We start from the raw sequence: 25,530 nt of genomic DNA on the forward strand, positions 1-25,530 counted from the left end.
GCGTGTTTAGTAGGGGGGGGGAGAGACAACTGCGCGTGCACGCACGCACGGCACGTACGCAGGCCAGGCATAGGAGGCCGGCGGGAGAGTTCCTTTTCCCTCTCTCTCCCTCTCGCGGGCGTGCCTCCCCTGCCTTGTTATACAGCCGACTCCCCCCGCGCACGCGCGGTGTGGCGAGGCGAGCTCGCGCTTTCGGCGTCTTCTCCGCTCCGCGCTTACGTCGTCCTCCTCCCCTCTCCCTCGCGCGCTGGGTGGTTCTCTTTGCGCGTGCGCGACCCTTTGCTTGCTCGCTCGCTCGCTTGCTTCGGTTGCCCGCCCGCCTGAGGGAATTGAAGCGGAGTTGAGGCGGGTGCTGGTGGGGTGCGGACGGGGAAAGCGCGTGAGGCGCCGTTGCCGCGAGGGGAAGAGGGGAGACCCGCGTGCGGCGCGGGAGGGGAGGGGTGGGCGACGGGGAGGCCGGGCGAGATGAGCGCTCGGCTCCCCGCTAGGGCCAGCCAGGAGGAGCAGCAGCAGCAGCAGCAGCACAAACAGCGGCCGCGGCTGCCTTCGCCGCAGTCGCCGCCGCCACCATCGTCTCGCCCCGTCTGAATGAACTGAGGCGAGAGAGGCCGCTTTCGCCGGCTCGGCCCGGTCTGGCTCAGGCCTCCTCCCTGCGCCGCTTCGGAGCGCCCACTCAGAGCCCCCTCTCCCGTAGGGTAAGTGGAGGCCCCGAGGGTGGCTGAGGGGAGGCCTCGGGTGCGCCTGGGTGGAGGGAGAGAGAAAGGCCCATAGCAGCAGCAGGAGGAGGCCGCCACCGCCGCCGCCTGGATCTTGGGCCTGGAAGCCAGTGGGGAGGAAGGGCGAGGAGGCGCCCGGCCTGCGTGTCGTCGAGGATGAGGCGTCTCTGTGTTGTAATCCTCCTCAAAAGATCCGGCGGACCCGGACCCCCCCTCCCCCCCCCGCCGCCAGCAGCTGGCATTTTAAAACACGAGCAGCTGGGGGTGGGGCAGAGACGGTGGCAAACTGGCTCTGGGAATCGGATGTTTCCGTGCGCGGATCTGCCCCTAGGAGCTTACAGTCGGAAATCCTGCACGGGGGCTTGGGAGTGGGGGTAAAGCAGCAGCAGAGGGGGAAAGGAACCAGGGTAGCTGAGAAAGACTGAAATGTCTTCAGTTCCTGGTGTTGGCGAGTTAATGCCACCCCCACTTTTCCTTACTAGTATATGTATGTATGTGGGTGGGTGTGAATTTGGGAGGCCTTAAAAGTAAGCAAGTCAGACTCTTGCACTGTGAGTCGTTGGTTCGAGCCCCAGGTTGGGCTGAAGATTCCTGCATTGCAGGGGGTTGGACTAGGTGGCCCTCGGAGGCCCTTCCAACTCTGATTCTGTTATTCCTAAGCAAAAACCATGCTCTTTTATTAAGTTTATTTTAAACACCCTAATATGCTGAGCCTTTAGTATATACAGGGCGCTAAATCTGACAGGCAAGTCTTTACGTGTTTCCTTGTGGGAGGGAAGAAGACTCTTTGATTTTGGCAGAACTTATTTATTTAGCACCGCAATCTGAAACAGAGAGAAAGGTTTTAGTTGTGTGTGTGTGTGTGTGTGTGTGTAGAAGGCGGCCAAATGTTTGGGATTTGATTCCTCTGTGTTCATTGTTCATGCCAACCCAATCCGGTGATGACGTAGCTGGATGTCTGTATCTTCCCCTGGAGGGATGGTGGTGGGCGAAAAAGCTTGCTGTCTGCCAGGATTTATTAATAATGGTTATAAGCACACATTCTCCTCCTCCTGCAAAGCATTCTGCTATCATTCACATAGAACCATTAATAAATGAGTCTATTTATAAAGCGCCCCACCCTGCTGCATCATCCACTTTGCTAGGTATATACTTTCAGATGTGCAATATTTATGAAGCAGTCTGCCTCAGTGATTGCCTTCCTACACACACATCTATTGCTGTCTTTTTTAGAAGAAAAAAAAGGTGTGGGAAAGGGAAATGAACCCAAACAAAAAAGGGTTATGTAAATGTGCCGCTTCTTGTGATACTTTGAATAGTGGAAGTGGGTGTGAGATGCTGTTTTCAGAGGGCTGTACTATTGCCCATTGAAATGCAAAAGGTAATTTATTATATTTTTTTCAAGTCTGCAAAGTATTTTTTTTTTACAGAACAGTGATGCTATAGGTATTTATGGTGCATGTTATGATTTTGGCTCTGTCTATTTCGTGCTAAAAATATTCCAGATTCTGCACCAAGCAACTATGAATTCTGTAGCCTGTGTGTGTGCGTGCGTTCGTGTGTGTGTGTATTATGCAACACAAGCAGGTTTGCATATATTTGTTGTGTTCTGCTTTTAGTAGTTGGGGAGGGGCATATATATGACACAGAAGCCCATCTCCTGATCAGTGTAAATTTTGCTTAGCCTTCTCACCCCCAGATTTCAATAGACATTTCTTAGCTATAAAGGGGGGCGGGGGAGCCACAAAAGCTGTGACTTGGTTGTTAAGTTTTGGATCCATTATGCAGTCTTGCGTTTAAGTAATTAGATAAGAATACACCTTTCTGGTGCTTGTAGTTTAAAATACAGATTGTTTTATAATTCTATAAAAGGGGATAATTTTTAAAAACACAGATTTTGGGTTTAGGATTCAGATTTTGTTGTAGAAAACAGCAAGTTGCATAGTTACTTCAGTGTGATGATTGTCCATCTTATGATGTACTAGTTAGAGTATGTGATATCCTCACAAACAAGAATTTAATCTCTTCAGCTTATTGAGGAATCACTCTGCAAACATGTGTTTTGTTAAAGCAGGTATCTATATTGGAACATGGAGAGAGCAGTTTCTTATTACTAGTGCTTTTTCTCTAAAAAAATGCTTAGGGGTACTCATTTTTCTACTCATATTGAAATACTGCCCCTCAATGAGGCCAAACTTAGATTCACAAAATGTTTAGGGGTATGCATACCCCTGCGTCCCCCCCAGAAAAAAGCACTGCTTATTACCATAACCTAGTACAGGGGTCTGCAACCTTTAAGACAAAAAGAGCCACTTGGACCCGTTTCCGAAGGAAAAAAAACTGGGAGCCGCAAAACTCGTCATTATAAAAATAACTTTTTTGTCACTTTTTTATTATTTCTTTGTTTGACCCCTCAGAATTACTCCTCCTCATAGAAATAAACGTTAAATTAACAAGTTACCTTTTTGTGTGTGTGTGTTCTTCACTCCCCTTCAAAACAGTGACCAGCGTACATGCCCCCTTTCAATGCAGTGACCAGCGTACATGCCCCTTACAATGTAGCGGGCGGGCGGGAAGGTGACGTTGGGACGGTGCGTGACTAATGCACGCACCGCCCCCATGCGACGTCACAGCCAGTACAGCGCCCGCCACAGTGGGGAGTGTCGGGGCGCACAATGCGCCTCCTCCCCTCGCTAGTATCCGCCCCGGAGCCGCGGCAAAGGTGTAAAAGAGCCACATGCAGCTCAGGAGCCACGGGTTGCAGACCCCTGACCTAGTAGACAGACATTTTCCTCACATGTGTTTTGAGTTCTCAGGTTGATAAAGAAGTTGAAAAGACTCTTCAATTACTACTGTTATAATGATGTTTAAAAATGTGACCTAGCATATTTTCCCTTAGTCTGCAGACAGTGCTGCAGTGCTTGTGCTGTTGAAGGCGTTGTCAGTCCCTAAGAGTGAAGGTAAGATTTCACTCCTCAGAAGAGTGAGCCTTAGAAGAGCCCTAATGGAAGTAGTGGAGCTGTCAGATTTTCTTTCCCTTTATAAAGCTGTGTAAATAGTAGAAATGAGTACTGTGCTTAGAAGCACAGTTTGGCAGAAAATAGGGAATATGTGAGGATATAGCGTAGCCAGGTAATCTTCCTCTGGGGCTCTGCTTTCTTTCAAGAGCCAGATGGGTGGAATATTTATACATGCAGATGACAGCTAGAGACTAATACTAAACATGGCAAAATAGTTTAAGAACTCTCATCATACCACTTTCCACCCACTGGAGCTGGGCTTATTGCCGGAACCCCTGTGAGAGCCTTTGCTTATTCCGGTTGAAAGCTCATATGCTTTTCACTCCCTGTTATAAAGCAACTGTATGGCAATCAAATCCTACTGACTTCTCTTCCATATACTATATTAAGGATTAAGTGATAATTGTCTTGGGCTAAATTGTTGTGTTTGTGGAACAAGGTCCAGTCCTGCAGCAGAACTATCTCCCCTCTCCTCCCCTTATGCCTTCTAAGCCTGCTCTGGAGGGTTGGCAGAACCCCCAGAACAGCTTTAGGAGGTGCACAGGGGGAGGATAGAGAAGAAAGTCCCGTTGCACAAGTGAACTTGCTCCCTGGACACATACTCCATTTAGCACTGCATAGAATTCCACCCCACGTTTTACTACAAAGAGTCCTCACATTCTCTAGTGTGCTTAAGGAACTACCTGCGTTAGAAAAATCTTTCCATTTTGTGGTTGAGGAACTAAGATAGTGACTATATTGAAAGCCACATCGTGACACTGCTTTGGGGACTCCTCTTTTTCAGGTCTAAGACCAACCCTAGTGCAGTGTTTCTCAAATTTGGGTCTCAAGCTGTTGATGGATCACAACTCCCATCATCCCCAGCTAGCAGGACCAGTGGTCAGGGATGATAGGAGTTGTTCAACAACAGCTGGAGACCCAAGTTGGAGAAACACTGCTCTAATGGCACTCATTTTTATTCATTCTTTGGGCTTTGTCCTCATTCATCTTCTCCACTAGCCTTCAGATTAGTTCAAAATTTAACAGTGAGTCTACCCATCTGTGTGTACATGTGTCATGGTAAAAAGTTCTAGAGGGGTCACTATGTTAGTCGGTTGCAGCACCTCCCCTTTTTTTACACCTTAAAACAAATTAATTATAATGTAATATTTTGTGGTCTAGAATCCATTTCCTGAGAATTGTTATCTTTTCTTAGCTGGTATATATCCAAATGGCCCATAGATCTGGTTAACTACTTGTCTAGAATGAATTACTTGTTCTAGGAGAGTGGCTAATTTCACATCTACTCTCAACAGTCCTGTGAGGTAGGTCATTGTTCATTCTGGTGTAACGCAATATATATGTGATAGCAGCTTCAACAAATGATTAGAGGAAAGTGAGGGAAGTGGTTCAAATGTTCCTTAATGTGGAAACCACTAACCTGTAAGCCAGGCACCCCCAACATTCGGCCCTCCAGATGTTTTGGACTACAATTCCCATCATCCCTGACCACTGGTCCTGTTAGCTAGGGATCATGGGAGTTGTAGGCCAAAACATCTGGAGGGCTGCAGGTTGGGGATGCCTGCTGCAAGCAGTTCTGTATCAAGATAGGGAATCGTGCTGCGTTGGAGGGAAGGAGTTTGACCAGTAGAGCAAGGAAGTATAGAACTGGGTTCCTAATCTGGTGAGACTGGAAACCAAGTCCACTTTCTACTTTTTGTGGGGATTAGTGACTGAGCTCAGAATTTTAGATTTACTTCAGTACCTTCATCAGTCTAGTAATCAGTAATCTTAGTAGACTATTTGTCAGGTTTGAGATTATATTTCTATAAAATTCTAATAGATTTATATTAGAAAACCAAAGTTGGTTAAATGCTATGAAACTACATTATAAATCTTTAGAAAGGCCTCATTTTGTGGGTAGGGCAGATGAGTCATATGTAGAAGACCCTACATCTGGTCCCTGGCTTCTCCTATTAAAATGCTTAGGTGGCAGGTCTGGCAAAGACCTTATTCCTCAGACTTCAAAGAACTGCCACCTGTAGATAGTACTGTACTAGATGCACCAGTTATTAGACTCTCTATAAGCTTCCTCTGTTCATTTGATATATCCCAAATAATTAATTTTTGAAAAACAATTTTAAACATGCAAACTGTAAAATATTAGTCTGGAAGCTGTTGCAGAATGCAGTGAAGAGCAAGCTGCGTAGAGTGTTTTGCTCTTACTTTGGCTCAGCTTCATTGGTTGCCTAAATCTGGACAGAGTTCAAAGCGTTGGTTGTTTTAAGAAGCCCTTACATAGTCACGGTCTTATCTAGCTTTGGCATCATCATCACTTTTGTCGCAGCTTCTTGCTTTAGTGTGATGGCCTGACATCTTTATCTCTGCGCAGTGTCTTTGACCATTTCTCTGGTGTTTTAATGGTTGGTTTAGAGTCTTTGACCTTCGGAAGGCTATTTAGTGCTAACTAGTGATTGGATGTCTATTTCTGCTGCTGTTTTAGTTATTAATATTTTCTTTTGTAATTTTTTTTGTGTTTTGGATTTTTTGTGAGCTGCCTCATATTGAGTCCAAACAATGTACTTTAAATAATAAATAAGATCTTATATCTGGCCAATGAGATATGTTAGGCCAATGAGATATGAGATATGTTAGGCTGAGAGATAATTTAAGGTCACCCAGGAAATTTCTTATCTGAGTAGGGATATGAACCTAAAACACTCTAACCAAAGTCCAGTTCTCTGGTGTATACCACAGTGGCTCACATTATGGATGCTGTTGTGGATCCTTTTTTTAAACTGTTTTAATTGCTGTTGATGGTGTTTTAAATTATTTTACTGATGTAATCACACTAATTATTTTTATATGTTCACTGCTTTGGACACAGCTTTGGCAGCAAAGAATGCAGTACAGAAATGTTTCCTGCTTTACAGTACAAACCTATACATATGAACTAAGGTGAACTTCACTGGGACAGGTAAAAATAGGGTGGCAGCTTTCATAAGAAAAGGCAGTTGTGGGTACTTTTTGGGGTGGTGTTGCATGCATTGCATTGTTCAGGTTTTTTGGGGGGGAAACACCACTTAAATTGAGTTTTCTTGATGTAAAGACTTGCAATAATGGTGTGCTGCTGTAGCTACCACAACGTGCTGTGTGGGAGGTAAGTAGGGTTGTATGTCTGTTTTGTGCTTTGTTATGCCATTCTGAGTGGGTACTGACACCTATAACAACTTAGGTTTCTTTTGATGTAGCTGGCTCCATGATGGCTAGAAAGCAACATTTTAAATAGTATTTTATTTATCATTTTCTCTTTTACAACAAACAACAGATTACATAAGAGCATTTCATTACTTCCGTTCCCCTTTTTCCATGGTTCATTTTAGTTTTCTTTATCTAACTGCATATTCAAAAAGCTCAATCCCCCTTAAAATTCCCCCTATAATTTCATTTTAATTCATTTTCCTGCTTCTATTATTCAATCCGCTCATTCCATCAATTTTATCTGCCACTCCTATTTAGTCGGTACTACTGCTTAGAAAGCAACATGTTAATGATGATAGCATTGTTTCTCACCCTGTTGCATGACCTGATGTCCTGGGTATGTTCATTATCCCAATGAATTAAAGCATTTGTTTCTTGATGCTAGTACAGTGATCCTAATTGTTTAGCAAAATAGTCATAAGGTCAGACCTCTCATATTTCTGTTTCTGGAATACTAAATTAAGCAAGACAGTATAACACTGATAACTTAAGTAGCACATTTGTGAAAAGCAGGTGGATCCCACAGCCTTTGTTCTTTTGGGTAATTGGTGCTTGCTTTTGAATTTTAGTAAGCTTTTGTCTCTATTTCAAGTCTACATAGAGTATCTGGGGCTGTTTCTCCTTTAGGTGACATCATATCTAGGAGCTGTGTCTGCATGATATGGCAGTGTGGCTTATCATGTGGGTCTTGGAATTCAGTGCTGTGGTGAAGACTCAATGATTAGCCCTACCTACAGTATATGGTTGCATTATCCCATCCATGTGGGATCACTTCATGGGAAAGTAGCTAACCACATTGCTACATCTAAAGGGCACCTGAGCATCCCAAGGTAATCAGTAGCTGTAGCTTTAACCCAGACATGAGAGAAGACTTGCCAGCTTGAGCCCCGCTTCACCCAAAAAGGATTTCCCTGACCCCTTAAAGCAGTCAATCAGAAATATCACTCGAACGTTGATTGCAAACTAGGGACACATCCTCCATCTTTGGTCTTTGCCTTTAATGCTGATCTTTTTTCCTCCCCACATCTCCCATTTATTCCTCCTGATTCCTTGAGCCTATATTTTGCTTTGCATCTGAATTTTTACAAAGATTTTACAAATCTTTTTTCAAAAGATACTTTGGAAATGAAATGTGGTGTCAAATATGAACAGATGAAAGTTTCCTTGGAACAGAGAACGCTAGTTTAATAAACATTGAACAAAAGTACCTCCTTGTGGTATAAGATCAGTTTGAAATTGAAATGTTGTCTAAATAAAAAGGTAGTATAAATTAAAATGAATTTGAGTATCTGTCAGCACCTACAATTTAGTTAAATATCAAATATCAACACTGGAGGTTTTAAAGCAGAGATTGGATGGCCATCTGTCATGGATGCTTTAGTTGAGGTTCTTGCTTTGCATTGGGTTGGATTGGATAAGGGTCCCTTCCATCTCTACAATTCTACGAGTCTATGAAACTTTCCTCAGTTGGATAAGATTGAGCCAAGCTAGGTATAGTAATATATTGCTTCTTTATCTCCTTTATGTTTGCTTTGCAAAACTCGGCAAATGTGTTTTCATGCTTTTACATAAGCAGCTTTGGCTTTCATCCAAGTATTGCTGCACATATTTTAACTGTTACACATGTGAGAAGTTGCACTGACTTAAGTACACAAAAGACTGGTATTATATGCCTTTCTGGATCAATAACTATAAAACACAGTGATTCACATTTATATCAGAATGTTATATTTGTTTCAAGGTAATCCCCCCCCCCGCAAAAAACAACAACTACTAGACTAGAAAACTGAACTCTACAACAGAAGACACGATTTGTTTATATCATGACCAGTAATGTGATGTCAGCATTTTGTTTAAAAATGTCTTAACATAGATTAATATCTTATTGGATGAACTAGCTGCTCTAAACTCCAATGTAGGGATGGGGAACCTATAGCCCTCCAGATGTTGCTAGGCAGTAACTCCCGCCATCTTCTGATGATTGACCAAGTTGGCTGGGACTAAATGGAGTTGGGAGTCTAAGTACATCTGGAAGGTTTCTTACTCCTGCTCTGGTGAAAGCAGTGTTAGAAACTGAAGTATGAAAGCTAGGAGCTAAATGGCACCTTAAACCTAGGTTATGGGCCCAACTACGGAATGTCTAGGCATTTTTTTAAATAACAAGAATGCAAAGCTGAAAATGAATGAACTGCAGCTAAATATTATGTTCATTTTTCACATGGTCTTGTCCTTCCTCTGCCCACCCCCCTAATATTCTTAAGAGGGTCTCTTCTCCAGTCTTCAAAGAGTAGCTGGAAGTAGGGAGGCAGAAAAAGGTCCTTCTTTTCTTCTACTCTGCAGTTTAAATCTGAAATCTTAGGCGCAGTACTGTGCCCAGAGCTCAGAAACTGCTCATGCTAATGAAATTCCCTGTCGCAAAACGTGTCTAGAATAGGCACCCCCAAACTCGGCCCTCCAGATGTTTTGGGACTACAACTCCCATCATCCCTAGCTAACAGGACCAGTGGTCAGGGATGATGGGAGTTATAGTCCCAAAACGTCTGGAGGGCCAAGTTTGCCTATGCGTGGCCTAGAGCAATGGGAGTTTTGAACACTGAGTTTGGCAGCATATTCTACAGCAGATAATCTATTAACCATGAAATGTTGATAGAAAAATGTGACGACTATACCTATATATGTTGGATTCATTGACTAGGAAAAAGACTTTGATACTATTGAAACCTGGGCATTACAGTGGCCATTACAAAATTACAGAATTGATATCAGTTGCAACCAGCTACAACAAGAAATAGCAGACAAGGCAGCAGCAACTTATCATCTCCATATAAATACCAATCCAGTACATTTGAAAAGAGGCATAAGACAAGGAGATAACTTATCACCTGAGCTAATTTACTCTTGCCTTGAAAGATGTGTTTTAAAAGCTTTATTGGCCAGAAAGGGGAATTAATGTTAACAGAGGATCTACGATATGTTGATGATACAGTCATAATAGCTAAAATAAATCCTGGAAGAACTAAACCAGAGGTTCCCAAACTTATTTGGCCTACCACCCCCTTTTCAGGAAAAAACAACAACATAGCGCCCCCTTGGGTTCAGTCCGATCTGCCCCAGGGGCGGGACCGGTGTCCACTAAATTAACTAAACTAAATTAAGAATTAAAATGGTAGGACTGAAGATGAATTAAGCTAAGACAAGTTAGAGAAATAGAGCAGGTTGAAGATTATGCTTAGGACAAAAGGCAATCATAAAAGTCTGAAGTTAAAAGGCACATTTGCAGGACATGTGCTGAAAGATTTCTCAGGCTGATGGAACATAGGAGTGCTACTGTGCAGACCATACAGTTTTTAAAAAATCTAGGTGATGGCCACTCTTGCAGTGTGTGGACGATCTAAAATTGACAGCAGGCCTTATGATGCAGGTAGCAAACAACACAATGTTGAAGAGAACTTGAAGAAGTGTATATCCAAACTTGAAGAAGTGTATATCCAGAAGAGAAGGCCTTCTTCACTTGTTTATCCCTGGTATCTGTATTTACACATTTAAATTCTATTCCTTTGCTAGGCGCCTTGGTGGGAGTAGGTATGTTACTTCATAATTCAAGTCCCTTCTATTTGTAAGCAAAGGGGGAAAGGGGCTGCAGTTAGGAAAGCATGCAGGACTCTGTAAGTGGTATGAGAACATGATAATGTCAGGGCAGGAAGCACTATTCTTCCATTCTAAGAGGCAGGAAACCACCAGAACTTTGGGAAGAATACGTTAAGTTCTCCCTATCCTAAGGTGAATGGCTTGGATTTACCATGCTTGAGGTAGGAAGAAAACATTGGAGCCCTTGCTTTTTAAAAATCTATAGAGCATCAGGACATGTTTCCCAACACAGACTGTCAGTCAGTCAATCAATTAATTTCTACCATCCCCACTCCTGGAGGCTAGGGAGGCTACTTACCTACTCACTAAATTTCTGTGCCACCCTTCATCTGCGGATCACAGAGTGGTTTACAATTTAAAAGTTCATTTTTGCCTAGCGCCTAAATATACATAACGAAAATGTCAAGCAAGCCTCCCTGGGGAGAGGCTTCCACAAGCAGGGAGCCACCGCAAAAAAGACCGGCTCTCATGTTGCCACCCTCATCACCTCGTGAAGGAGGGCCTCAGATGATGATCACAGTGTCCAGGTTGGTTCAAATTGGAAGAGGCAGTCTTTGAGGTATTGTGGTCCTCAGCCATTTAAGGCTTTATAGGTCAAAACCTGGCGTGCTCTGGTCCATGGGGTCACGAAGAGTCAGACACGACTAAACGACTAAAACAACAACAAAGGTCAAAACCAGCAATCTGAATTGGGCCCAGAAACTAATTGACAGCCAATGCAGTTGGGCCAGAATTGATGTTATATGTTCGACTTGACTTGCCCTGGTGAGCAGCTTGGTAACTGAATTTTGCACCACCTAGTTTCCAAACCGTGATTAGAGGCAGCCCCACGTATAACACATTGCAGTAATCCAACCTAGAGGTTACCAGAGCATAGATGATAGAAGTTAGGCTTTCCCTGTCCAGATAGGGGTGCAGCTGGGCCACCAGTTGAAGCTGATGGAAGGCACTCCATGCCACCAAGGCCACCTAAGTCTCAAGCGATAGTAACGGATCCAGAAGTATCCCCAAGATGCATATCTGCTCCTTGAGAGGCTACAAACATGACTACCACATACCCAGAATATATAAGTTTGCTTCAGATAGTCAACTGACATTTGAGTTTTCAGAACTTACTAGCTAGTTCAGAATCTAATTTTTGCCACTTTATTGCCACTTATCTAGATGTTTACTATATATTTACACTTTTGCACTTGAACAAAGTTGTTAAGACATCCTGTTGATCTTGTACTGTGATGACATTGACAATCTATTCCTACGCTTTCCTGTCTTAGTATGCTTTTAGAGGGCTATATTTATGCTTTTGATGTTGGGTGCCTCCAGAAAGCATGCATGCAGTCATTGCTATACCCTTTATAACAGTTTGTCATCACTTCACTTTATAGCATGGTGTGCAACACTGAAAATATTTGGGTCTCTGTCATATACATTTCAATACCATTGGTGGTACTTGTTGGGTACTTTATCCATCATGAGAGTGCTAATAAATTAGCAAAACATAGTTACTTTTCTGTATTCAAGAGGCCTGCTCTCTGGAATAATTTCTGGAGATTTGTGTATGAGTCGAAATGCTGAGCACTGACATCATTAGCACTACATTAAAAGAGCATGTGAACTGTTGTCATAAACAAACAGATGTTAACTTTGGAAATGTTATGTGGTTTGTCATGGGGGAAACATGGTTTCTGAAAACACACTCTGCTACTTTGAAAGCCTTTCCCACTGCTGTATATCCAGAAAGTATTTCTCATTCATGTCATGTACCCACTTGTTTGGCATTTACCCAGAAATAAGCAGTAAATTGTTTTGGAAGAGTACATATGCACTTTCTTGTGAAGAACTTGGTGTACACTTCTTAGCTGAAAGGCAACTGCTGGGAAAGTCAGTATTATTCTGATATGCGGAACAGGAGTTCTTTGATCTGAGAACATAGACCCAAAGCACTTAGTCCACCTTGCTACCACAACAGTAGAATGAGATGCATTTTCATGATAGTACTAATGATAATTAGAGGTGATGCACTTTAATATATCATTTCTATTTGGTCAAGTTGAGCAGGAACTGTAGGTGACTTGTGGATAGTATGATGCGTTTGACTTACCCTAGCCTTGCAAATCACCTTGGCAAAAAAGTTGCTAGTCTGCACATAAAAGATTAGCCCACCCTACCCAGGTCAAACATTCCTTGCATATAATTAAAGTTCTTGTTTAAGACTAATTTCATGAAAGCAGTTTTAACTTAATGCCTACTATATATAATGCCTTCTATAAAATACTAAAGTAGTGAATATCATTATATACAAATACAAACAATCCATATAAACACTCTGAAATCACCAAATAATTTTGTTGCAACATGTATCCAGATAAGTTTATAAACTCTTTTGAGTCTTAAAAATATTGAATAACTCAATTGTTCACATCATCCCTTCTGAACCTTGTTTCTCTTTTCCGTTTCTTTGCTATCTTCCCCACAATAAATATTTTTAATGTAAGCCCCCTAAGGCAAGCAATCTGTCTGCAAGCCCCCATATACTCTGGTACTATTCCACATATACTCGAAATATTAAGAGTAATATGGTGGTTGCCTGTGGGCAGGCAGTAGGCAACAGTCATAGTTTAGCCGTGGGTGGTTCAACTCGTGGCCCAAGGTCCACATGCAGCCCTCAAGGCCTTTTTGGTGGCCCTCAACAACATTTGACCCTCAGCACCTGTGCTGTTATCCCAAAGCCTTGTGGGTAAGTGAGGTTCTGGGCTTTGAGAAGGAGGCATGGAAGCTTTGACAGGGTTCTAGAGTCCTCCTACCTCTCCAAAGCCCAGTTAGCACTTTCCCAGCTTTTGGAAGGAGGCTGGAGGGCTCTAAGAACCTGCCAGAGCCTTGCACACCATTCCCAAAGAACGGCATTTCAGTTACCGTAGCTATACTTCGGAAGGCAGTGTGAGGGCTTGGGGGGGGGGATGTCAGATTTTGGCCTCCCCCCAAAAAAACAAGTTGTGTGCAGCCTCCAGGTTCCATGCCGAAGAGCTTTTGCAACCACTTGGTATGAAAAGTTGGGCCGCCCTGGTTTAGCTGGTGATAATATATAATGTTCAGACTAACTTGCATGCAGAATAACTGGCCCCAATATATAACAAAACATGATAGTAAGGGATCACTACTATACAATCTATTAGATACACAAAGTTCAAAAACCTATGATAAAATATTAAAAAATATTGTTGAAGTTAAAAGCAATATTCTGTGGAGACAGTGTATATAGTGCCTGACAGTGGTTCCGCTCCTTGAGATCCCTACTGCTCTCTTTTCATCCTCAACCAGCAACAGAAAAGTAGCAAATACTGAGCACAGTGGGCCAATTTGGATTGGGACTCTGGCATGGGGATGTAGTGGGGCTTTAACTCTATGCACCTTGATGTGGCTTTGATCAGGATTGGTATTTGCAGTTTGCTTTGTCAAGAAGTGGTCCATTGGAGTGAATGTTGGGACCATGTTGGATTACATTGTGCCATAGCAAGGAGCAAAAGATTAAAGTCCCTCTTACACTCCCCCAGCAAGGGTTTCTATCTGGATCAACCCCTTGCTGGTTTTTTTTTGGGGGGGGGGGAATCTATTGGAACGAATAGGAGCCTTAGTGCAAATTGTAGTGAGGGGCTTGTGTGTGAATTAAATAGATGGTATGTGTGAAAGAGAATCAATGAATGGGTGTGCTTGCATGTGAGCATGACTTGATGGAATGGGGTGTGTGGCTGCGGAGTGGCACTCCCTTTCATCACTGGTATGTGGCCCCTGACACATTTTATGCCTGAACGGATGCAGCCGTCCCAGGAGGAAAGATTCCCTAGCCTTGTGTGGAACAGGCCCTCTGCTCACACAAACGAATACTCCTCAATGTTCCACTTCATTTGCTGCTTCTTGGTTTGTGGGAAATCATAGTTTTCTGTTAAATCTGAACAGCAAGGTGTGGTTTGTTTGCCCTGCAGACCAGGTCAGATTCTTGTTTACACACTTCATTTGCATGGCAAGTGTAAACCATATTTTGCTAATTCAAATATTTTTGGCCCCAAGACTGGAGAATAGTCACCCTGAGGAGTGCAGCAACTAACTCATCTCCTGTAAACTAGAAACATTTATTGAAGTGTTAGAGAAAATCCTACAAATAAATAAATCTCTAGATGACATCATTCTTTTCTGGAACACCATACCAGATCAGATGGAAGCCCCTCTTTCATAAAATATATGCGGTGGACTTGTGTTGACCATTTATGTGTTTGCCTCATGTTTCCACTTGAACCTCATGATCATGCGTAAGGATACATGTAAGTACAGCATGTAACCCATAGGAGAAACTAGGAGATGTAATTGATTTGGGGCAGGGGAGCAGAGCATATTCACCCAAGGATTGCAGGATGCCTGTTGCAAAATGAGGAGTGTGTGGGCTTGTGTATGCACAGACCTGACCTTCTCCCTGAGTCTTGCAGGTCTGTGAAGCACAAGGCCTTCATCCTTGAATAATCCCATGATGATATAAAAAGAGACTGCCATGTATGCATTCCTGACTTCATGTACAGTGGTACCTCGGGTTACATACGCTTCAGGTTACATACGCTTCAAGTTAAAGATTCCGCTAACCCAGAAATAGTACCTCGGGTTAAGAACTTTGCTTCAGGATGAGAACAGAAATTGTGCAGCGGTGGCAGCAGGAGGCCCCCATTAGCTAAAGTGGTCTTCAGGTTAAGAACAGTTTGAGGTTAAGAACGGACCTCCGGAACAAATTAAGTACTTAACCCGAGGTACCACTGTATTATTTGACCTGCATCCCAGCCCTTATATTTGGAGGAATTGCATTCATATGATAACCACTTTAGCCTTTTGGGAAGGAAGTGAACGGCAATGCAATGACAGTTTCAACATATTTGTTTAGCTAAAAGACAGATAAATATATTAGCTAATAAGGGATTGAGGCACATTTTTATAAGATTTCCCTTTGTGCTTTGTGGTTTTATGAATGTTTATATGGTTTCTTTCAGTATTCATTGCTCTTCTCATATTTTGGTAATGCTTAAAACTTTTCTAAGGTAGGTGATAATTCAACTGAGACTGTTCACACCTCATGTTCCTGGCTATTATGATGTACAATATCTGGTTATGGAGCCATGTTTCAATCTTGGGTATGAGAAAGAGTTGATATGAGGGAATACTGAGTGAATGCTTTGCTTGGAAGTTGCAGTCTTGTCTCTGGACAGTGAAGTGCTAGGCTTGTGGCTTGTGCATCTCCAAAATTCTGCAATTTCTGGTGCTTTATCAGCCTTGTCTAGGCTTGGTTCTTAGGGATTAAAATATGTTTGCTGACTCCTTAAAAAGGAGAGGGGTATAAAAGAAACCTTGATAAGAACCTATCAAAAATCTTTTACCCAGCCAGATGGGTGGGGTATAATAATAATAATAATAATAATAATAATAATAATAGTAATAATAAATTCTTCAACAGTCTGTGAGCAATTACATACTTTTTTGCTCCACAATTCAGAATAGATAAATTCCGGTCTTAAGAGTCATATGTATTTCCCTGGTATTATATATTCATTATTCAGAATAGTTACATGCTGCTTTGTAGCCATGAGAAGCTCTCCAAAGCTGCTTACAAAAGATTCTTCAAATAAAATCACTCTGAGATCTAATGCAGGAATAATAATAAAAAAGACACATGAAACAGCATATTCAGGCAGCATTTCCTGCTCTTGTACTTGTTCTTTCCCCTGTCTAAACCTGTTGTCCCCAGAGATTTCTGCTTCATCTCTCTCTCTCTTCTATTTCCTGTTCTTCCATCTTTATGACAATAGTGTCCCTTAATGACCCTCACTGTGCTACAGCCAGTGTTTCCTGTTGCAATAAAGGCTTTACATACACAGCTGGTTAGCCACTGTGAGAATAGGATGCTGGACTAGACAGGCCTTTGCTCTGCTCCAGCAGGGCTCTTCTATGTTCTCATCCCCGAACCCAGGTCTGTGGCCAATTATTCTTCTGGTTCTTACCTCTGTCCAGCAAGCAGGGTTACTTCCTAACTGTGTAGACAACTGGCCTGAAATCTATATAGAACGCTTAAAGATCATTCATATTCCACTGTGTGGGAGATCATGCCATGCCAGGCATGCACAACATATGATCTTAAGGCTGAATGCAGTGTACTGTATATTGTGGTTTTGCAGATGTTTGGCAGCTTGGTTGATTGAATATTTGATGCATTGCATTCAGGTTTTTTTTTTTTTTTTTCCTGTGGGGAGAGCTACAGATTTTGCCATCTTGTACGAAACTCTTACTTTTCTAAAAGGTGTGAACTTTACTCAGAATATTTTAGAGGCTTCAAAGCAATCCAGTACAGTTGTTAGTTGAAATTGTAGGCACGTCCCCATTTACAGATGACTGAAACATAGTTGGATACTTTTATTTCACTATAGCACTTTAGGGTGTTGTATATAATGTGGAATTTGTATGATTGCTTAAAGACTTCTTTATGTGTTAAGAATAAGATACATTCTTTTTTAAATAGATGTAAGATTTCTTTGGAAAACTTCTTCAATAACTATTCATCTTCAGTAATTATGGCATGAATACAGATTTTGTTTCTAAAATGGGTTCAGGTAGAATAAACAATGAGAATCTACGAAGAAAAACATCACTTAAAGATGTATGATATACTGGAAGAGTGTGCCATTACCATTTACCTGTTGTGATTAATACAAGCTGTGCTCTTTCAAACAAAACCCACAAAAACCTAAAAATTAATGATGCTAAGCAGATGCAAGTATGATTTACAGTCTTCTGTCACAACTATGTCCATAGCCCAGTTCAGTCAATTTTGTCCTCTTATTTTCCCATTGGAGCACATCAGTTGTTGATGTAGCAGTACAAATTAGGCAAGAATAACCAGCTGCACAAATAGAAGATGAGGGATACCTGGCTTACATGTGAAAAGGATCTAGGGGTTCTTAGTAAACCACAAGTTCAACATGAGTCAACAGTGTGAAGCAGCAGCAATAAAAGCTAATGCTATTCTAGGTTGCATCAACAGAAAGTATAGTGTCCAGATCAAGGGAGGTAATAGTACCACTCTATTCTGCCTTGGTCCAGTTCCAGGTGCCACAGGTGCTACTCACTGAAAGATAAGAGAAAAATATTTATGTAGATTTCCCAGTATTTACAGATTACTTTTCACCATAGATGGGCAATACATGGATTTATTCATTTATTTAGGGGTCTTATAGCATGCTTTTCATTAAAAATCTCGGAACAGGGCAAAATGTAATAGACTTGAAACCAGTGAATTGATTTTGGTCCAGTATAGTCACCATCACACACACACATACACACACACACACACCACAAACACACACTCTTTGCTTTCCAGCTGGGGATGTTCCATTCCAGGTAGCTTCCATGACGGCTACTGGCCAAGTGCATGACAAGATGGATCTAGTTAAATCTGGGTTTGGTATGTTGGTATACAAATGGGTGACTGAAAATATCCCTGTACAGTGCAACCAAGAATCCACTGAGCTTTGTTTATTTCTTAAGAGTGAGCTGTGGTTTGATTTATTTACACTTACTGCAGATGTTTTGATAAAAGCCACATTAATAAAGTGCAAGCCATTCTCTTGCATAGTAACAATTTAAATATTTATAATAATACACAAACTATTCCCAAGAGTGAAGTTCACAAAGCCACAAGCTGAACAGTTCAGCTCCCCGTTAATTAAACATATTCTGTCTGTTTTGTACAGTAAGCACTGCAGTTCAGGTTCGTGTTTTCTTTAAGCAACATGTTCAGCATATGATTAAACTGCTAACTGTCTTAAAAATAGCTTAACAGCAGATCTTTTTGTCTCTGCAGATCTTAAAGGACAAGACACCATGGGAGCATTTTTAGATAAGCCAAAGATGGAGAAGCACAATGCCCAAGGGCAGGGCAATGGACTACGTTATGGGCTAAGTAGCATGCAAGGTTGGCGAGTTGAGATGGAGGATGCGCATACAGCTGTAATTGGCTTACCAAATGGACTTGACGGGTGGTCTTTTTTTGCTGTGTATGATGGACACGCTGGATCCCAAGTTGCCAAATACTGCTGCGAGCATTTATTAGATCACATCACAAGCAATCATGATTTTAAAGGCCGTGGAGCTTCGCCATCCGTGGAGAGTGTAAAGACAGGAATCAGAACAGGTTTTCTGCAAATTGATGAACAAATGAGGCTACTTTCTGAGAAGAAGCATGGTGCGGACAGAAGCGGGTCAACAGCTGTGGGAGTCCTCATTTCTCCTCAGCACACTTATTTTATCAACTGTGGAGATTCTAGAGGATTACTTTGTAGAAACAGAAAGGTTCATTTCTTTACGCAAGATCACAAACCAAATAATCCACTGGAGAAGGAACGTATACAGAATGCAGGTGGTTCAGTCATGATTCAGCGTGTGAATGGCTCCCTCGCTGTGTCTAGAGCACTTGGAGACTTTGATTACAAATGTGTCCATGGGAAAGGCCCTACAGAGCAGCTTGTCTCACCTGAGCCTGAAGTTTATGAAATTGAGAGATCAGAAGATGATGATCAGTTCATCATACTGGCCTGTGATGGCATCTGGGATGTTATGGGAAATGAAGAGCTGTGTGAATTTGTCAGATCAAGGCTTGAAGTCACTGATGACCTTGAAAGAGTTTGCAATGAGATAGTCGACACCTGCTTGTATAAGGTAGCCAGAAGTTTTATGTAGGATATATTGAAATGTGTATTATTAGTTGTAGTGTTGGCAAACGATGGATACGGCTGATGTTGAAAGTGGTACCTTGTCAGTCACAATTTTAGCTGGCTTTTGACTCCCTGGGACCAATATTGAACACACATGCTTAAATCTAACTTGCTTTGCTACTAGCTTGCTGGATTTTGTATGTAGGGAAAAGACTGTAGTTCATTGGCAGTTAACATTTTGCAATTCAGAGGTCCAGGGTTCAATCCTCAGCATCTCCAGGTAGGGCTGGAAAAGACTCCTGTCTGAAAACCTGGAAAGCTGCTGCCAGTCAGTGTGAACAATACTAGGCTAGATGGACCAATCATCTGATTATATAAGGCAGCTTTCTACATTCTTTGGAGAAAAACATGTGCATTGGTAAATTATTTTAAGCTAATGATCTCACATAGCCAAATTGGACATCAGCTCTAACTTTACTTACTAATATTTCTCCACCACCACACTTTTCTTAAAATTAGTATCATGGAGGTTTGGTGGGAGCAGGTCAAAAGATACATGCAACAGCTGTTGTATCTAGTTTAGGCCAAATAGGCCTTTTATTGAAAAACTGTTTCCTCTTCAGTTTTGTAGCTTAGCTAAACTACCCATTCCTCTTTTGTTTCCTTAACCTTCACTTTCATAAAAAGTATGCAAGAAGTTGGAGACTATGCCTTTAATATTATCTCTCAGACAGTGTGCTTTTTTGTTTTACTAGTATTGCAGTTGCAATCTGTATTTTGCCAAAAGGGGAGCCAGAATAACTCATGTAAGCTTTGAACAAAGTGACTTTGTTGAACAAGAGTTATAGAAGCAAATGGATACTTGCTTACATTCAGTGTTGGAGTGAGAAATTGGTGAAAGTTATGATTACTAGCATTTTCTTGTATTAATGTAAAGAACGTTGTCAGGCTTGTGTGAATATTATGCTGGAAAATAGAACTTCATCAAACTCTTTTCCTTTTCTCCACCCCTCCCACTCCAGGGAAGCCGAGACAACATGAGTGTGATATTGATCTGTTTCCCAAATGCACCAAAGGTATTACCAGAGGCAGTGAAGAGAGAAGCAGAGCTGGACAAGTTCCTGGAAAGCAGAGTAGAAGGTGGCTCTTTTAAAAAAAAATAAGTAATTTTATTTCTAAACAAATGCCCAACAGCTAAGTCCTAAGCATCTATAAGCATTTTCTTAAATTCTTAAGTGCCATTCAGCATTACACCTCACAAAAAGGTACTTTTCTTGCCTTTTTAGATATGTGTAGTATGTCCTGTCAAAATAGGTGTCCTTGACAATTCTTCTTACACTGGAGAAAGATTTGAGTATAACATTTATTTTGCCAGCAATAATTCTAGACTGTAAGCAATTTTTGATCCTGGTTGCTGAGAAGACAGTTAGCCATCATAATACAATCAAATTTAAATTAATAGTTTATTAATATCTGTTATGCTTGTGTAATAGTAAATTTGAAATCAGTACTGTCATAGATAATTTAATCTGGTATTTTGCGTTTCATATAATTTTGTGCCATATGGTTCAAAACTGGTTCTGGTTTAAAGCATGAATTTGAAAGGTGTTTCACACTGTATTATAGTGCCTTTGAACATGTGCAGTGCAATCCTGTGCATGTTTCCTTAGATGTTCCAGTATGTTCAACAGGACTTAGTAAGTATGTATTGAAACTATAAGTTGTAATATATGTTTATTTCCAAAATAAAGAAACGATTTTATTGTGAATGTTGAGTTAAGTAAAAATTAGATTTTAAAAAACTGAATTTGCTGAGTGCCTGTGGCAAAAAAGTGACCAATAAATTTGATTATGGTGGTGGTAGTAATAATAATAATAATAATAATAATAATAATAATAATAATATAGTGTAATGGACCTAAACATAAGGTGATTACACCTTAAAGGCTCTGAAGTCATAAGTCCCATGCACTAACATGAAATATTTTTATGCCTTCCATATTAATGAATGAGTTTTAAAAAATCTCTTGCACTTTATTTTTTTATTCTGTAGACGCTTAACTGTCCTGAACATAAATGTTGTTTATTTAATATTTTGTCATCTTGAATTGATTCAGTGGCTTGTTTACTGAGAGTTGGAGTCATGTAGTACCTAAGAGACTGAGCTACATATTAGGAAGTCTCTGATTCAATCTCATTTTGGCCATGAACTTACTACTCTTGACCCCCTTTCCCTTACATTTTAACTAGAGGGATCATAATATTGAACAATATTTTGGGGTGGTTGTAAGAAATACGGCAAGATTATGAATGTGAAGCACTTTGAACTCTTGAAAGTTTTATTCAAATGCTCAGTAGTGGTAGTGATGTAATTCTTATTATGCTCCTATTATAGCACATTCTCTTTACACTGGGAGAATTGCAGTTAGTGGCCACTGATATTCATGTTTTGGAGTCACTTTCCATGAATGTTACAAATTGTGGCATATATCGTATTCAGAAGGTAACTGGGGGCAAGGAATGTTATGTTTGTAGTGACCTAGTAAGATGTTCATCAATATTTAATAGATTAAATGAGAAGAGGCATTAGAAAATAATACTTGTGTTTTCTTGTTTGTCCACACTTTTTCATCCTTGGGAACCAAAGTAAAACTGCACCAGAATTTTGCAAAAAAAGGCTTGTTCTACTGCAGCTCTTTGCCCCTCCTGAAAAGTTGCTTAGGAAGGTTTGGGCATCCAAGCACTATTTGATAGATAGGAGGAGCTACAGCAAGAAAGGAAAATCATCTGTCCTCATCTATAAGTGTGGAAGCACTTTGTATGCATAAGCTTATTTTGATATCATCCCATATGACTGAAACCATTTCACTGATGAGTGTGTGTGTGTAACAAAATCCATGTTCATAAATGAAACTTGACCTTACAGTTCTTTCTTTGTGTAAGTGGAATTAGCTAGACTTTAATTTGTGAATAGATGCCATAGCTGCGATCCAAAGGGCAGTGTGAATATACCTCAGCATTTTGAAGATTTTCTGTTTAGTTCCCTTTGGAACTCTTGAATTGCTCTTTGAATTTTCCTGAGTTCAAAAAGCAGTTTGGGGATTTGCCACAAGATCAGTCTTAAAGGGAGCTGCCAGTTAATACAGTGTTGTCATTTACGCTTTCTTGCATTATTTCCCTATCCTACTTTTAAAAACTGAGGTGTGTCAAAGATCAGTTTAGGCATTCTTGGGACCAGTTCTGAACTGGAAACTGTCAAAGTTTCAAGCATGCCTGTTTCTATTCAGTGTGCTGTGAGTTGCCACATGTGCAATTGTTCTCTGGTAATGGGTTTCCGGTGTCAGTGTTGAATAAACTAACTTTGAGTCCCCTGCCAACTCTATAGTTGCATCTTTCTCTTTACCTCTTCCCCCCTGCAGCCCCTTGTACCCCCTTCCCCCAGAAAGCCTCTTTCGTAGACTGTATCTGGAGCTGCAGTAAAAGGAATCAGCTTTCAGGCAATTCCCCCTTTCCTCAAATACTGCTGCCCTGGACACGACACAGCATGCAAAATTTGATAGGTCCTCCATCCCTCAAGTGAGGCTCTTGAGCTACTGAGGCGGCAGGGAATGATCCGTGGCACAAGTTGCCTTCCTCTCATACAGTTTTGGATTACAACCCAGTGTCTTCTGGTTATGTGCAACATCCAACAAAGTAGTTCCATATATGTAAGATTTTCCATTTGCACAAAAGAACTTCCCCCTACTCCTCCCTCTGTACTGACTCCTAAACTGTTTTGGAGGGTTGGGGTGAACATTCTGTGAAGGGGACACGGGGGCTAGTTCTATTGCACAGTTCTTGCGCTAACGGAACTACTTGGTTGAATAAATTCACAGGAAAGTAGAACTGACTATGTAACTGTTGAATAATTCAAAATGTGCTCAATAATCTGTTTCTGCAATCTCCCTAAAATGCCCTAAATTAGTGTTTTTGAAATTTGAATTATAATTTTAAAATGGACCTGTATAATGAAGTTCTGAAAGCAGGCCCATGCAAAGGGGGGGGGGGGACCCTGGGTGAGAGCTAAGCTGGCCAGGGGCCCCCACCAGGGACTGACTGCTTTTTTGTTTGAGTTTATAACTTTATTCTAACAAGACTTCAGAAAAGCTCTGCACAGGCCTGTCTGTAAGGAATTTTGCAATGTACAGATCAAATTGAAATTTAAAAAATGGTAGCTGAAAACAGTATTACCATTATATGGCTACTGAAATGGTGTAAATCAAGTGAGAGGATTGGACACATTTTAATTTACAGCCCGACCAGGCTTAACAGCTTGTACTTTTGACCCAATGTACTAGGAAAAATACTTAATTTCACCATTCAATTTTGTTTCTTTTTGCGAAGGAGCTATGTTGGTGACTAGTTTAGAAAAAAAAATATGGCAGCTATGAATTCTGCTGTCTGTTCTAATCTATTTTATATCAATGTCAAACAATTTCAGCTGTAATTGTGTAGGAAATAATACTAATCCCACCTGCAACTTGCAATATAAACTACATATTTGAAAAGTTTTTTCCAAAAAAATACAGATTACAGACAATGAGTTGGATCTGGAGTTGCACAGAGTTCAGTTCCATATACTGTATGTTCCTGCAGGCAGAAAAAGATAGAGGTGATCTTCACCCCCCCCCCCCGATTGGCATTCTGGTATGCCACAAAAAAAACTACAATAGAGTGTGTGGGGCTGCATGGGGGAGAGGGGTAATTGATAGAAATTTCTTCCCAGTGTCTGCCCATTGGAGTGTCCAGTTTGTTGAGTAGGAACCTCCATTGGACCCAACTCACTTCTGCAAATGAAAGGGAGCTCTTCATTTCATGGGACAGCAGGTCTGGATCCAACCCTGTGGGACTAGCCCAGCTCTTCAAAACAAAAACCCTCAACTTTTCATTACTAAGATCCTTAAGCTGCTCCATCAGTGCAAGCTATTGTTAATTTTTGCGGAGCTTGCACAGATGCAACACTTTAAGGACTGGGCGGGGAAACTGTTTTGAAATACGTTTTGTAATAGGTGTATGTCGACTATTATAACTGTTTAAATGTCTGTGTTTCAATGAATTAATTGAGTGTGATCACCTCGGTGTAGACTATATATCTTCAGTAAAACACATGTTTCAGTATAGATATTTTCTCTCATTTAGAAGACGGAAGTAAGTAGATCTTTGGATGCAAGAACATGTTCCCACAAGTATACAAATACAGTGTTTCTCAGACTTCTAAAACCACGGCCTCCTTTTAGATAAGAGCAGTTGAAGTCAACACTATTCATCTGTCTTTCATTAATCTTCTTGTGCTGCAGTTTGAGAAAGTGTTTTAAGTTAATGAGAAGCTACAATATTCATGGACACAAAAAGATATTGCAAGATGAAGGCCAACGGATTGGTTCCATTTGTGCCATAAATAATTTGTGGATTGTACATATATTTCTATTGAGTATAAATGTATTTTAGTGGAGAATGTATTTTAAATGTACTGTAGCTTTAGGTTATTGAACTGTGTAGTTCAGATAAATTTTAATCCCTTTATTTTTGTACAAAACATAACATAGCATTAGAATGATGTAGACTATACTAGATGTTCACAATTCACAATAAAAGAACTTGGCAAAATAAATCTGATATCTTTGCTCTTTATTCAGTTTCAGTATTAGAAGCCTTTGTCATAAATAGTTGATGGTAAAATACAGATTCTGGCCTTAGTACTTCACCTTCAAAATGTTTAGCCAAAACAAAAAGTAAAGTATTTGCTTTGAAATACTGTCCAGGATCCATAGAACTGTGCAGCTATCAATGTGATATGAAGGGAACTTGTCCCCCCTCCCCAAGAAGTCTGCTTTTGTGATGGACATGTGGGCCTTGGAGAAGAGAATAGATGGTTTCAGTGGGTTAGTGACAAGCCCCTTGCTTTTGCCTAAGCAGCTCTTCAGATCCTGGCCACTATTCACTAATCTTTCTTTAAAAGGAAAAAAAGAGAGAAGCATTTATAGGGAATTAAATTTGATATCTATGTACTTTGACAGCTGTCAAGACTTTCCCCCGACTATTTGCTATCGGCTACTATATATTAAGCCTACAAATTGAGCTAAAACTTGCAGGGACTGAAAGGTTACTGAAAATCTGTTTTTGTGCTCC

The 25,530-nt window shown here is 41.0% G+C and overlaps 1 protein-coding gene across 3 annotated transcripts in view; it reads left to right on the forward strand.

Moving 5' to 3' along the window:
- Window positions 1-92: 92 nt before the first annotated feature.
- The window catches only part of PPM1A (protein phosphatase, Mg2+/Mn2+ dependent 1A), a 33,651-nt gene continuing 8,213 nt past the window's right edge, over window positions 93-25,530 (forward strand). The window contains exons 1-4 of one of the 3 annotated variants that reach the window (XM_080991716.1): window positions 93-695; window positions 18,513-19,366; window positions 20,385-20,502; window positions 24,541-25,017. In XM_080991716.1, the coding sequence (XP_080847842.1) occupies window positions 18,533-19,366; window positions 20,385-20,502; window positions 24,541-24,557 (969 nt within the window). In that variant the 5' untranslated portion in view covers window positions 93-695; window positions 18,513-18,532 and the 3' untranslated portion in view covers window positions 24,558-25,017. Of the gene's footprint in view, window positions 696-18,512; window positions 19,367-20,384; window positions 20,503-24,540; window positions 25,018-25,530 lie in introns of those variants that run through there. The other 2 variants (XM_080991714.1, XM_080991715.1) reach the window with 2 other exon arrangements.

This window comes from Podarcis pityusensis (genome assembly GCF_964106645.2).
Source record: "Podarcis pityusensis genome assembly, chromosome: 1".
Classification (NCBI taxonomy): Eukaryota; Metazoa; Chordata; class Lepidosauria; order Squamata; family Lacertidae; genus Podarcis; species Podarcis pityusensis.